Here is a 15,121-nt window from a genome sequence, read left to right as displayed (position 1 = left end):
ATATGAGGTAACCATGGCCTTCACTGCTGCGTGCTTACATAGACTCCCATCACAAGAGAGGAGGGAGATGCAAGACTAAGGATTGAGAGCAAATGAGAACTTCGCACAGTTTATACAGATGTCTAGGTCCTTGGCAGAGTCAATATCAATTAGGGCCACACATGGTGGTTTGTAACAGTCAACACTGGTCACTGAGGCCAAGCAAATCACTAAGTTGCACTTTGGGCCTGTATATTTCAAGGGTATGAATTTAGCCCTAATACTGTGTTAGAGAAAAGATGATGTCATGTAGAAGTAACCTTACAGGATGCTCCAACAACTTCCCTCTTAAATGCTTAGAGAAGGAATCTTCTGAGTAGTTTATAGGATCTCATGGGAGACTCCTCTACTCTTTCCAATGCTGGTAAAAGCTGCACGATGGACACTATGCTTGGGAACAAAGATGGTACAATTTGCTGGAACTTCCTTTATCCTTCTGGGAACCAATCTCAGTGGCTGGACTTCTGGGCAGACAGTCCCAACAATGCCCATTCTAAGAAGCTGTGTTTCCTGTACTTAAAGACATGTGGAAATAAAAAGAAAAGAAAAAGTGCTATCTTCTTTCCTTCCAAAGGCATTACCTGTGAAATTTCTGACTGTGATAAAGACATTTATCTTCCTATGTTTCCATTTCCTTTTTCCCCTTCTGTATTTAAGCACTGCTAATTTGGATTTTAGGAAAAACTCCATGATGGATTAGGGCTCTTGAGTTATATAATTCTCTTACCATTTCTCTTTCTTTGTATAAGAAAAATCGAATGGAAGTGTTAGCCACGAGAACTTCATACTTATTCACATATATTTCTTCCCATCACTGAATATTTGTTAGGTACAGGAATATAAGCATACTGCTCTGTGTTTTTCATTATCTCCGTAACTAGCATTGTTTTTCTGTTCTTCAAAAAAACTTTAAGAATCTGTATAAGGTTCCATCACTAACCATTTTTTTATAATGGTCCTTTTCTTTGACTCAATATTATAATGTTAACCTAGTCAACAGGTTCTGGCAGTCATTGGTTTTGTTATATGCAGTGTTTATGTTTGAAGTAACTATCATTTCAATTCAGTTTATGAGATACTGAATCATGATGTGATTATGAAATTTTTGCTTCCTACTCAAAAATACTTGTGGGTTATATTCACCTTTCCTTTTTTTTTTTTTTCAGGCTCAGAAATCCTGGATAGAAAGAGCATTTTATAAAAGAGAATGTGTTCACATCATACCCAGCACCAAAGACCCCCATAGGTAATCTTGCTGTCTCTATAATAAAGTGAGAACACAGAGTAGCAATTATGGGAACAAAACTATAATAGTAATCACTATGCGTTACAAGGGAACCAATGTCAAATTAAGATCATTTTTTTTAATCGTTGCTGGACATCTCTGAAGCAATCTTATATGTATACACCATATAATGTGTCGCACCTGCAGTTAATTCTCTAAGAGCCTGTACAAAATAACAGATACCCCATTGGGAAGGAATTAATCGCTGTCTATAAGTGGGCTATAAATATTTTTAGTATGGTTATTCATTTTCCCTTTCAAGCATTTCATCAAAATGCTTAGTTTGTACCAATATTCTCTGCCATAATGAAAAGGTATTTTTAAATAAAAGACTCCTAGAAGGTTACTAATTAGACTGCAGACCTTCAGATTTCTGTCCAAGTACATTTTTAATATCCTACTAATCTTATCTTTAGCTATCCTACTTACCTTCCTGGTTTTGCCTTAAAGATTAACAGCATATTAGGTAGGAAGCATTTGGGATGAAGTAACATATGACTGTCTGGAAATGCCTTTATGAAAAGGCCATATAATCAAGTAATTTAAAATATAGACTATAAAGTCCTATAGACTAGCTGTGTAACCTTGAGCAAATTACCTAACCTTCAAAACTGCACTATTTTACTCCTAAAAGGAATGTCATATTATTAGTATTCAATAAATGATAACCATATATCAGTATTGTCATTAATAGTTATAATCATGGTACTAGTGAAGCATGAAGCATATGTATCAGTATTATAATGGTGGTGGAAAAGTATGAAAGACATTTTCATGATGTAAGTAGTGAATTTTGTTTTCAAACATCTTGCAAATAATATTTCCATTATTTCAGGAACGCGTAAGCTGTAGGTTTTTATTCTTAGTATTGGATATTTGACAGTGAATGTCAATTGGGGAAAGACAAGTTAGGTTGTGACTCACATATGAGTGAGAGTCCTTATTTAAATGTGCATATTAAAATTCTTCCCTCAAAGCTGTGCAGTGGCCTTTGCGCAAGATTTGATAGATGGGAGGAGTGAGAAGTAGAAAAATCTATAGGACTTTTGTTTGCAGGCTCCAATCCTAAACAGTATGGCAGATGTGGAAGGGGTGGGTGGCAAAGGCCAGGAGGCATGTTACAGCTTATACAGCTGAAGGAAAACGAAAGTTGGCAGAAAAGAAAAGATCTCTGTCGGGTAAATCCTGGGTTCACTATTTGCCTGGTATAGCCGTATTGTGGGATTCTGCCTAAGAATGGACTGGCTCACTATGGTTTGTAGATTTCTCCAGTAATGGCTGATCCAGGGGGTTCGCTTTGATCTCTTATGTTGCAGGTGTTGCTGCGGGCGTCTGATTGGCCAGCATGTGGGCCTCACTCCTAGCGTCTCCGTTCTTCAGAATGAGAAAAATCAAAGTCGCCTCTCCCGAAATGACATCCAGTCAGAGAAGTGGTCCATCAGCAAGCACACTCAACTCAGCCCCACGGATGCTTTTGGGACCATTGAGTTCCAAGGAGGTGGCCATTCCAACAAAGCCATGGTAATGAGAAAACCCTTCAGTTGCTTCCCAAGTTCTATCTCATGTCCTGTAAAGGTGTGGTGAAGAGCTGGAGGTTTAGTCTTTGGGCTTAATCCCCTCTGCCAAGTCTTGGCTGGGCAATCAGCTCTCACAACCTTGCCCCGGTGCATTTCTTCTCTCTTCTGTAGAATGGGGGAAAGAAAACCTTCCTCCTAGGATTTTTTAAATAATTAATACTATATCAGACCGTGACTATTGCTATTATTAATAGTAACAAGAAGCTTTCTATAGTAATCCACTATTTATTACTTACTTTCTGGGTCTCATCCATTAAAGCATGTTTTTTCTATCTCCTTCGGTTAAAAAAAAAAATCTTACCTGTAAGTCTCTATTTTGTGCTATTAGTAACTAGCATTTCTCTCAATTCAAGGTAGAAATGATCATCCCAGACTATTTCCTTCCCTTTTCTAACAGAGATCTTGCCACCTAAAGTGAGTGCTTTTGCTCTAAGCAGCTGTGTTCAATAATGTTCCCAGTAGAAGAACTCCATATGAAAAGCATTTTGTTTGGAAAAGAGGCTTTAGGAAATAATACAAATTTTACTTCTAAGAGTTGTTGCTTCTAAATTTTAGCTTTCATCATGAACCTCTCCCTACTTGGCTGACAGATTTTGCCAGGAGAAAAATATACCATATGTTTTTAGAAATTCTAGAAATGCTCTATTTCATAAAGCTTGCTTCTAACAGAGAGTTGGTTGAGGGTGGGACAGTTGGAGGTAGTTGCTCTCAGGCACACCCCAAAGTTTTCCAAGTTTGGAGAGGAAATTTTGCTTCGAGAAGCATACTGCAAAATGCAAGGGAAATCACTCCACACTAGTTATAGTCTAAAAATGGGCAGGAGAGCCACCCCTCTGCCCTCTCTCTTCTCACCTTCCTCCTCCCCCTTGCATCTTTCCCCACTCTTGTAGGATTTTCTTCACCAAGAATGGCTGACTGCACTATTCTCACAGTATTTCCTTAAGAAAATCAATTCTGAACTGTACATTAGAGTGAAAACAATTTTGAGCAATGTATGGGGAAGAAGAGGGTGCTGGGTACAGCCTGGGGAAAAAGTGGGAGGGGGTGGTGGTTAGTCTTGGCCTATACAGAACCAAGGGCAGTGGAGATCTGGCAACTTCCTCATCCACCCAAGGGATGTTTTCAGCAACACAAAGTCATGAAGGGTCCCCAATTCAGCATAATTCCCATTCACAGTATGAAATGGAACCATACACACCGTGCATTAATTAAAAGTCATGCCAGTTCACACTATAAGAAAAATGCTCAAAAAAAAAAAAAGGAATAATCATAGTAAGTAGTAGTAGCAGTAGTTAGTAGAAGAAGAGCGAAGGGATGGAAATGGATCCATGGAGGGCCCAAGTTCTTCACTGGAAATACAATACGATAATGTTGAGAATGAAGTGACTAGCCGCCCCCTCCCACCCCCACAAAAAAGCCAAGTGCTGTAGATGAGGAGGTGGCTTAGCAGACAATACCATCATAGAGTGGCACACCCAGTGATGTCATAGAGTGCTTGAATGGTGACCTGAGGCTTTGTGCCCCATGTCGCACAGCTGATAAATGTGTTTTTTTTTTTAAAGTTTACTTATTTATTTTGGGGGGGGGAGAATAAAGAATATGTAGGGGAGGGGCACAGAAACAGGGAGAGAGAGAGAATCCCAAGCAGGGTCTCCACTGTCAGCACAGAGCCTGACCTGGGGTTCAGACTCATGAACCATGAGATCATGACCTGAGCCAAAGTCAGATGGTTAACTGACTGAGCCACCAAGGTGCCCCCACAGGATGGATGTTTATTATGATAGTTAATGGCAGAGGAAAAACCTGAAGAGGCACATCTTTCACTATGCTCTTCAAGTGTGAACACATAGGACATTGAACTTTGCGAGCCCTCCCCAAGCCCCACATAGCTCTGTGAAACCCAGAACTATCTGTTGGCAATCGGGTTAGGCACGGTCTGCTACATGATTTTGTAGAGCCCAGTGTAAAATGAAAATGTAGGCCTCCAGCAGGGGCAGGGAAAGCAATCCCCCTTCCCATGGCCAACAACCCCAACACACAGTGGACAGGCGACAGTCCAAGAAACTGCTATCTCTGTAGTGGGACAGGCTCAGTATCTGGTGTGGGTGAGATTTGCCACGGAATCACCTGTGAAACACACCAGGGCCCTGCCAGCCTAAGGAAGGGACAGCTATGTCCTTGCTCTGTCCTGAAATGCTGCAGGGAAAACACCCAACCCACCCCTCACCTTGCCTGTGCTCACGTCCCAGGCAGGGATGGAGGGTGATGATGGAACAAAACCCCATTGCTTCCCCAGGCGACATTGTGGAGGGAAGGTTAGACTGGCCAGGACATCAGAGGTGGGAGCAGATGGTCAAGATCCCCTGCCCCAGGGAGGCAGCAGGAGGCGGGATGTGGGACCATGCACCACATGTGAGCCAAGGCTCTGAGCCCTCTGCACGGGCTCCACTGCCCCATCAGACTTTACTTACAAAACACAAATTCCAGGCTAAAATTGTTAAGAATTCCAAGAAAGCAAGTGCAGAGCACTAAACCCTAAGCACTGCCTTTCTGAGCGGTGTGACAATGCTGGTCACACACCCTTGAAGCTAACACTGAGACTGGGTCTCACCTATACTAGATGCTGTCATGGCAGTCACTGTGAGGACAAACCTTTCTTTAAGAGTCTAATCAGCCAAATGAGGGCCAGTTTTCTTCCCTTTTTTTTTTAACAACCAAATATTTAACAAGTGGGAGTCCCCACTATTCAGACACAATGAGCATTTTGTCCACTTGGAATACTTGCCCTTGGATTATTCTGAGTCTCCTGTCTAAACAAAGGGGTGGAGCTGACAGCCGGTCAGATGTCTTGTTTTTATCAGGCAGGATGGTTGTTTTGTGCCAACCTGTGCCTTCCTTACTTCTCCCCTCCCCCCACCCCGCAACAAACTGGCACACAAAGGGAAAAGTCAGCAACTACTGTCTGTTAAAGAGTATCAGTCTTCAGATGGGGAGGGCATGGTTAAATATTCACCACGATTGAAATGAAACAGGTCAACTAACTTCACGTCTTTGATCCCTGTTCCTGACCAAAATATTTGAAAGTTGAGATGGTTTTTAACTCTAAAAACTCTATACAGGGCAGATTAACTTTGACCTTTATTATCGGGGAAAAAAAAAAAGATAGACCATTAATTTTTTTCCTTCAAAGACAGCCCAAGATGAGGTGCTTGGGTCTTCAAAATGCCATTGTGGTCTGGACACAGTGTGAGGCAGAATCTGCCAGCGTTTGGTAGAAGTTTCAGTTGGAGAGAAGAGAATCTTTATTAATATGTGCTGGGCCACGTGGGAACCATATCTGCTCAGGAACATTATGCATGTGTGTTATCACATAGGCAGTATAGCAGGATGTCAAGGAGCTTTGGTCACCAAAGATGCTTGAGGGGATTGATGGAGTGGTTCTCTGCTTGGAGGCTCACGGTAGCCTGTGGGCCACTACCGACGTCCATGGCCACGAATCACACCCATAGAGTCTCCCTCGTTGGTCAGGGATAGAACTTGGGCATCTTAAGTATTTGAAAAGCTAGCCAAGTTATTCTATTCAAAAAGGCTTAAAAAGTGCTAAATAATCTCACTCTCTCTACAATCTCTCTATAATCTCTGTATTATAGATGAGGCAACTCAAGCCCAGAGAAATTAAATTGTTTTCTGAGAGCTCCTCCTTTATTCAACGACAAAGATAATTCTCAAACCTGGGCTGCTCAGGATTCCCCATGAGTTCTATTTCTTCTCTGTCGTGAATTCTTGGTGTAGTCTATAGGAGATGTTTCGAAGGGAAGCTAATTACTATTATTTTTCTAGCTCTTTTATAAGGGTCTTGAGAACTTTGTAGTAGAATTATAAAATTACTCTTATTTGATGAGGTTAATTAAACTCAAAAGCTGTGAGCAGGGGGAAGTCTTTGTAACATTACATCCTAGGTTAGTAGAACCATTTTCTGAGCCTTTCCTAGCACTTTGTGGTATTCTGTCCTCAATTCCCAGGCGCGTCGAGCCTGGGAAAGTACAATAGCAATGAATCCAGCATCTCTCTCCTTTTGCAGAGAAATAGTGATCCAGGAAGGAGGCACTCATAGCTGATAGCGAGTGAAGGATCCTTCCTCCCTTTCTTCTCGGCACCAAGCCACGTCCTACCAAATTGCATGCCCCAAATGTCATCCCTGGCAGTTCGTTCAAATAGCTCATAAGAGTGAAAACGTGAGGACCAAGGAAGAAGATAGTGAGATACTAAAGCTCTGGGTGAGACATTGTCTTCCTAGCGTGAGCGCCAGGTAGCTTTTTAAAACTAACTTAGGGAGCAGTAGGAAGATGGCCCCAAAACAGACACTGGGTCCTCTGTCAGAGACTCTTCTTTATCTGGGGCTACAGCTGTAAGATATTTAGAAAAGATGACAGTGCTGGACTTGATTATACGGAATCGTATTTGCTACTAATCATCTCTTCCAATTAACGCTGAGCCGTCTTGTGGAGCAGGTAAGTATCACCTAATTAAGGACTTGTGTTTAAACCTCTCAAGTCATTCGCATAATGATCTTCAGGTTTTCCCTTGCTAGTTACTCTGCTTATTAGATCGGGTTGAGCCCCTTGTTATAGTTTTTATATAATTTAGATAATTATTCCTATGCCTCATTGTCACACTTAAAGCTCTCACTGTTGAGTGTGAAAGCCTCATTCTCTGAGCACTGCCAGGGGGAGGGAGGGCGAGAGGGAGGCAGGAGGTTCCAGGTTGCTGGGGACACCCCAGGGAGTGAGGAGTCTGTCAAGAGCGAGGCAGCTACCATCTTATGCTCTTTAAACACTTCAGGATTGAATTCGATTGTTTTAAAAATGTCTTTCTTTGCATTATGCACATTTAATCTGGGAATCATCACTGAATGGCACATACCAAATATGAAATTAAATGAATCCTACTTTACAAAATAAAAGAGCCGATCACTAGACTATGGCTAGCTAAACAGCTTTACATAAGTGTTCATATCATAAGATATCATAAGATATTTGAGGGGTTTGGTAACTGTTCCCTTGATTTCCACTTTCCACCTGCTAATCTTTAGGCTGCTGAATTAGCAGTACCTTGGGAAGTCCTTTCTGAAACTGAGACTAAAACTGGAAATTATCACTCAAACTACTGGGCCCAACACAGACCTGTAGGAAAAGAAGGAAAGAACCAACTTTCCTCTGAGAAACCCATCTTGCCTCTAGAAAATTCCCATCTCCTTGCCTCTACCAAATTTTATGCTATATAATTCTGGCAGGAAATGCAGAGACCACCCCCTTGAGATCTACTTCTATCTCAGTGAAGTTTTATATTACTAAACCTTTAGCTTTGGCTTATCAGCCAGCACCATTGACCTGGCAACACCCGGTATCTAACATCGAGAAATCACAAAAACAATACAGAATAAATTACAACGGCACTTTCATTCCCAAAGTTTTGTGGATCATCAAACCAGGAATGCAGTAACCAGTGACACTACACATTTGTTTCCCAAGTATTTTCTTTCTAGGGAATTGTACATGCATTGAACCTCCACCAGTATTAAACTCTCACTGCAAAACTAACCACGCCAGAGACTTAGAGAGCCAGTATCAGCAAAATTATCTTAGCAGTCTGATATGACATGGTCTCCTTGGCCACAGCTTTAATTAAAAGTACTCATTTAAGAATGTGGCTACAAGAATTAAAAAAATAAAATGATGCTTATCACATTTCTCAACATAAAGAAAACTAGGCCAGATTTCCCCCGACAGCCTGGGAAGAAAAGCTTTAAAAGTAAGCGTTCAAATAGAGTTAGCAGTGGTAATTCCATTACTCTGAACAAGCGCTACTCACAAATACCACTCGATAATTTCCCAGAAGTAAAGATGGCTTTGCAGTATTAGGATTTGTCATTTATCGTTTCCAGGAGTGTAGCCAGGTTTATCATTCTGCAGCTTTTCTATTTTCATTTAGACAACTGGGCAAAGTTATGTGAGTAAAAATTTAGGGCTGAAGAGGTCACTCGTTCATTGTCAGAGCCAAATTGTTCCACCCACTCTCAAGTCCAGAATACCACAAGGAGAATTATTACATCCTAAGTAAACAGCCCCAGCCTTCTCTGAGTAGTAACAACTATTTCTCTTCCCACCCCACCCCCCACGCACACATACAACACACACCCAGCCTCTGCCCACCCTGGGTGTTATAAAGGGAGAACGATGCTGTCTAGTCTGTGACATGTCTACAAGCCCCACATGAGTGGGGAGTGAGGCCATGGTAAAGTTGAGTCCTGTTCTGATGAACGAATCGTAACATTGCTAGTGAAGAAGCAGGAAGAGTGGCATTAGCAAAAGCTGCCGTGAAGTCGCCTGCTTTTACCAAAGAGACCTTTAGAATCAAGAACAAAAACTCAGGCTTCAGTTACCAAAGCCCTGTGCCCTTCCACCAAAAACAAAAGAAATCCTTAGTTTTCAATGATCGTCTCTCACAATTTAATTTACCAGCTGGTGGTTTGCTCTTCAAAATATGTGTTCTTTATGGAAATCATGCTGGATGCATTGGCCTCTAAAGCACCTGAGAACAGATCAAATGGTACAACTTCAACTAAATCAAACCTCTATTTACTGAAGAGCATTCTTGTGGTGCTGGCCTGGATGTCATCCGCTCATCACACATCAGCCAGGCAGGGGCACTAATGATAGAAGGGAAAAGAAGATGATTATTCTAGGCATGGGCAACTGGTTTGAGCTCAGCTTATCTCTAGAAATTATAAAGTGAGGAACTAAGGGCTCATGAGAGAAGGATGGGCCAGGCAGCCTAGAGCAGAGGTGGTAGTTTTGCTCTCAGCAGGTGCTTTTATATAGATAGATAGGGGCGCCTGGGTGGCTCAGTCGGTTAAGCGTCCAACTTTGGCTCAGGTCAGGACCTCGTGGTCCGTCGTTCGAGCCCCGCGTCGGGCTCTGTGCTGACAGCTCAGAGCCTGGAGCCTGCTTCGGATTCTGTGTCTCCCTCTCTCTCTGACCCTCCCCTGTTCATGCTGTCTCTCTCTGTCTCAAATAAACATTAAAAAAAATTTTTTTAAAAAGAAATGCACAGATATAGATAAACAGCTGCACCAGTCACTCCCCAGATAACTCCGAGTTGAGAAACAAAAGGCTACTTTAACATATCCACTAAAGAGTTAAAGGACAGATATTTGGATCCCATAGTATGCACAAGTAATTTAAAAGGTGAGTGTAACCTGTATTCAATTTACATGTATTGGTTTTTCTCCCACACCAGGTGAGTTTCCACAATTTAATCCTCCTAGCATCCTGTGAGGTGGTCAGGAGCGCCAGCATTTCACAAGAGAAGGTGCTCAGATTGGCCAAAGGTCTTAGAGCACCAGTGCCTGATGCTAGAGTGTGGCACTGCCCGTGATGGGAAAATCTATAAATGGAAGCACATATCACTCACCACGTCAGAGTAATGCCCAGGTGACCAGATTTGGTATACCCATCAGGAAGATTTCTTGTTATTTGTAAGGTGATCCCTTAGCAATTAATGAGCTCACATGTGGACAGTCAAAACTGCTTATCTTGACGACCAAGAGAGCTCCTTGTTTCAAATCACATTGACCGTTTATTAATTACTCTGGGAACAACCATTTATGACCTTGAAGCTGCTGATTCGGTACATGAGTTAGCTGTTCTATTACAAGCACCTGGAGAGTTCACTGACTAACTTGCTTTTTATGGGTGTAAGAGTGGAATTTAAAAATTGACATCTTCAGATAATTGTACAGTGTCATTGTATCCCTTCATTTTAATTAGCCTCTTATTCCCAAACCACTTGCTGAGTTACTAAACAATAACAATGACAAAAAGCAATTAATTGATTCATTTAAATTCTTCCTTTTTAAAAAAAGAAAAAGACTCTTGCCTTTTATTCTCCAAGGGTCAGGTAGTTGGAGGTAATTTGGGTAGTCTGAAAATGGTTGCACTTTCCTATTTATTGTCACCTGAATAATTCCTCCAGTATTTCCTCCGTTCTTCTCTATGATTTTTCATGTAAAATACTGAGTGTTCTTTCTTCCCTTTGGCCCAATGACAAACCCAAGACACCACTTAGAATCTTTGGTCTGGGGAGGAGTTGTAATCCTTGCTTCTTACATGGTCCCCGAGGAGCTAGTGAGAAATAAAAAACTTCAAACACCACCCCGAACCTACTGAATTCCAACCTGCATTTCCGACAAGGTCCCCAGGCGAGTTGTGCACGTTAATGTTTCAGAAGCACAGCTCACCCGAGAGTTTTGCACCGCAGCAGTAGCTTAAATAATGGATTATGTGAGTGGTTGATTAGCTCTCAGGTCTCAGTCCCTCATCTTTTAGGGGTCTGCTGTCTTGCCCTGTAAAGCAGAAAAATTGAACTAGATGATTTCTAGTTGCCATGGTGGCCAAGATATTGCTAAGTTCCCTTTGACTTCTAAGACTGACTACTTCGTAGCCAGTGTGAAAGATCAAAAATCACAGTCAAGTCAAACACAGTGCCTGCCCTCACAGATCTTGCAACATGGGCAGAGAAAACGGGCACGTGCAAGAAACAACCAGAAAAAAAAATCCCATTGGGTTAGGTTGATAGTTATGCTGCATCAACATGAGCTTGCATTCTTAGGAAAAGTAAGTAAAAGCCTTTGAAAGATGGGAATGATTTCTGTAGATGACAAAGAGAGGAACTGGGTTTCTAGGATTTAGGGAACAGCATTAGCCAAATGCAGAGAGAAGTGGGGAACACCTCTAGGTGGGGTCAAGCTAAATTGTGGGGGATCATGACAGGCAGAATTAGAGTTTATATATAATGTAACAATTTGAACTGAAAAATAGTGTGATCAAAAAGGAATTGTAGAAAGATCTCTGTCGGTGTCTTGTTGAGGACGTGGGGTTAGAGAAGCCGTTTGGAGGCTGTTGGCATAATCCAAACTGACATCCTAGTAAGGAGAATGTATTCCTAAAGTGGCAACTGAAGGAATAGAGGGAAAGCCCTGGCTGAAAACATTCATTTCAGAAACGGATCTTTAGAACTTTGAGACTGCTTATAGGTAAAGCAAAAGGAGACGGAAGGTGGAAAGGGCACTTTTACTTTGAGGTCAAGAGCAAGGACTCTGGCATCAGCAGACCTGGGCTATGGACCCTATCATTACCACTTACTATTGGTTGAACCTGATGGATCCTTTCTGTTCCCCATCAGTGAAATGTGGATGATACCAACCTCGTCATTACTGGGAGGAGTCTGTGAAATAATGTATGTTGCAGGAGTGTAGTAAATATACAAGGGTCTTGGTTTTGGGTTTAGGGTTTTTGTTTGTTTTCTCAGACAAGACACCTAGTGCCTCTGTTTCCCCATCTGTAAGACAGAGCAGGGGACAAGGTGATTCAAGGTCGTTCATTCCCTACTAGAGCATTTACCAGATTAACAAGAGCTCTGTGATCATGAGCAAGCTTTCCTTAACTGGGAAAAATACTAGGCTAATTCAAAAGGAATTTTAATACATTCAGTAGATTTTTTGGTCACTTTTATGAGGTTCTTTTTTTTTCTCTTTTTTTTAAAGTGTAAGAGGATGAATAAGAGAACAGTAATTTAAAAAAGCAATTTTTTATCATCTCCCACACTAAGCATTTTTGGTTTGTCTAGTTGGGAAGCCTTGTGAGTCCCAGTCCTAATTTATTTCACTAAACACCCCTTTCTGGAATTAGTCAAAATGACATAAATTCAATTCAGCAGAGCTGCCAAATTTTAACTACTCAAGTGGCATAGATTCAGTGCATGGGGACAGAAAGCACTTTATTCTTTGATCTTATAGCATTTGTTATCTAGATATTTTTCACAGAGTCACTCAGTGAGCTAATAAATGTAATAATAGAGAAACAATAACATAGCCTTTGTCTAAGAAACACTGTGTTTGCATCTACCACTCCAATACCCACCCTTCAGCCCCAAAGCTCCTTGTGTGGCACCAAAATGCATGCCTGTTGTTACTGAAAATTTCTGTTGTTAGATCTCAGAAAGGTCTTATCCTCTGCAGGAAAGCTTGTGTGTAAACTACACCAATTCACACATTGTAAACTCTAGTTACAATTCTCTTGGTCTAATGTATTTAGCTAAAATTGCCAACCTTTACTCTTTCTGTTCCGGAATTGGTTTTTGCTACATAGATTAAATCAATATAAAACCAGCTCATTAGATCCCAACACGTCTTTGGATTTCTGGTATTGGTACGTAGGAAACTTTAGCTCCTTGGTATTTCTGGATGATGCAGTTTATTTTGTCAAGCTGCTTTCATGTTTTCAGCTACTTTGCCTCTTGTTTCAGTTAAATATATTTAAAATAGGCTTTAACAAAAGCATTGACATAATTTGAACTTTTTTTTTTTTTTTGCAACAGCGGGGGCTCTTAGATCCAAAAATTTTGTGATAAATTGTCATCTCCTGTATAACTTTCTTTACTTATACATCTAAAAGCATATGTTTGCATTGCATGCACGTCTGCTCTTTTCGTGGTTCTACTACTTCAAGGTGAATACTTAACAATTTCCGAAGTTAGTCGGTACCTTTCTTTTCTCTCCCACGGGACATACAGAGTTTAGAATGCTTTAATGCTGATTGCTCCCAACTCACGTATATGCTGTAATATCCACTGCTTTAGCTCTTTCCCTTCCCACCACACGTTAGATATTATCATCATTTTATATTATACAGGCAATGCTTTTTTAGATTTACAGTGTATTTGCTAATTTTTTTGTTTGCCATTCTTTCTTGTATCCCAGATCGTCCATGCGGGATCATGTAATTTCTCCCTGCTGTATATATCTTAAAACTTCCTTCAGTGAAGTCTGCCGGAGATAAATGCTCAGTTTGGGTAGTCTGAAAATGTCTATAATTTGCTCTCATCTTTGAAAGATATTTTCGCTGAATATAGAATTTTACACTGACAGATAATTTCTCTTGGCACATTGAAGGCACTGGCTTGTGGCACACATTTTTGCTGTTGAGGAGTAGACCTTCTGCCTTAAAATGACTGTTTCCTTGTAGGTGGTTTGTCTTATTTTCTAGTGGCTTTTGAATTTTTCCTCCCTTCTTTTGGTGTTCCCTGTGAGGTGTTGCTGAGTGGGGTTTGTTTTTGTTTATTCTGCTTGGGATTCATTGACGTTCCCCGATCTGAGAATGTGTATCTTTCAACATTTCTGAAAATTTCCCAGCCAGTATCTGTTCAAGGGTTGGTTCTTCCCTGTCTCTTTTATTTCCATCTAGAATTCAGATGCTCTGTTCCAAGGTTTTCAATGTTGCTTCTGTTTTCAATTCCTTTGTCTCTTAAGGCTGCATCTGGCTTATTTCTCTGGATCTATCATTAGTGTGTCTAATCTGTAGCTTAACTTTTCCATTGTATTTTTCATTTAAATTATTGCATTTTTATTTCTAGAAGTTGTTTTTGATTCTTTTTCAAATGTATTGGTCTTATAGTCTGTTGTTCCTCATTGATGCCTTCGATAATCTCATTCAGGTTTTTAATATATTAAAGATAGCTATCTTATATTCTATGAATATTTCAATATCTTTGAGGATCTTACTCTGCTACCTGTTATTTTTTTTGGTCCTCACTCATACTGCTTCATTTCCTTGTGCAATACATTTCATTTATTTATTTATTTTTTACTACGACATGCTTATTTTCCAATGGGAACTATCTGAGCACTGGATTGAGCATGCATTCCTCCACAAACGATCTGCATTTGCTTCTTCCTGTTATCTGGAACCACTGCCCAGCCAGAACCATTTCAAATTAAATAGTCTGGTGTTTTTCAAACCACACTGATAGCGTCATTGTGGATCAAAGTCTGTGTGAAGGGGGGGGGGGCCTTGTTTATTTTTTTTTATGTTTATTTTATTTTTGAGAGACAGAGAGAGAGGGAGAGAGAATGAGAGGGGGAGGGACAGAGAGAGAAGGAGACACAGAATCCCAAGCAGGCTCCAGGTTCTGAGCTGTCAGCACAGAGCCTGACACAGGGCTCGAACTCATGAACTGTGAGATCATGACCTGAGCTGAAGTCCAAGACTTAACCAACTGAGTCACCCAGGGGTCCTGAGAGCCCCCCTTGTTTATAAATAATCAGAGAGGAATTTTTTCCCCATCCACTCAGAAACAAGGTAGAAGCAGGCAGGCTTCCTTG

At 41.0% G+C, this 15,121-nt stretch overlaps 1 protein-coding gene across 1 annotated transcript in view; it reads left to right on the top strand.

The window, feature by feature from the left end:
- The first annotated feature begins 397 nt into the window (after positions 1-397).
- The window catches only part of TRPM3 (transient receptor potential cation channel subfamily M member 3), a 252,426-nt gene continuing 237,702 nt past the window's right edge, over positions 398-15,121 (top strand). Inside the window, exons 1-3 of the mRNA XM_049632685.1 lie at positions 398-403; positions 1,206-1,285; positions 2,641-2,845. Coding sequence (XP_049488642.1) covers positions 398-403; positions 1,206-1,285; positions 2,641-2,845 — 291 coding nt within the window. The remainder of the gene's footprint in view (positions 404-1,205; positions 1,286-2,640; positions 2,846-15,121) is intronic.

This window comes from Panthera uncia, chromosome D4, assembly GCF_023721935.1.
Source record: "Panthera uncia isolate 11264 chromosome D4, Puncia_PCG_1.0, whole genome shotgun sequence".
NCBI classification, from domain to species: domain Eukaryota; kingdom Metazoa; phylum Chordata; class Mammalia; order Carnivora; family Felidae; genus Panthera; species Panthera uncia.
Note: the sequence above shows the minus strand (reverse complement) of the source record. Positions and strands in the feature narration are given on the sequence as shown.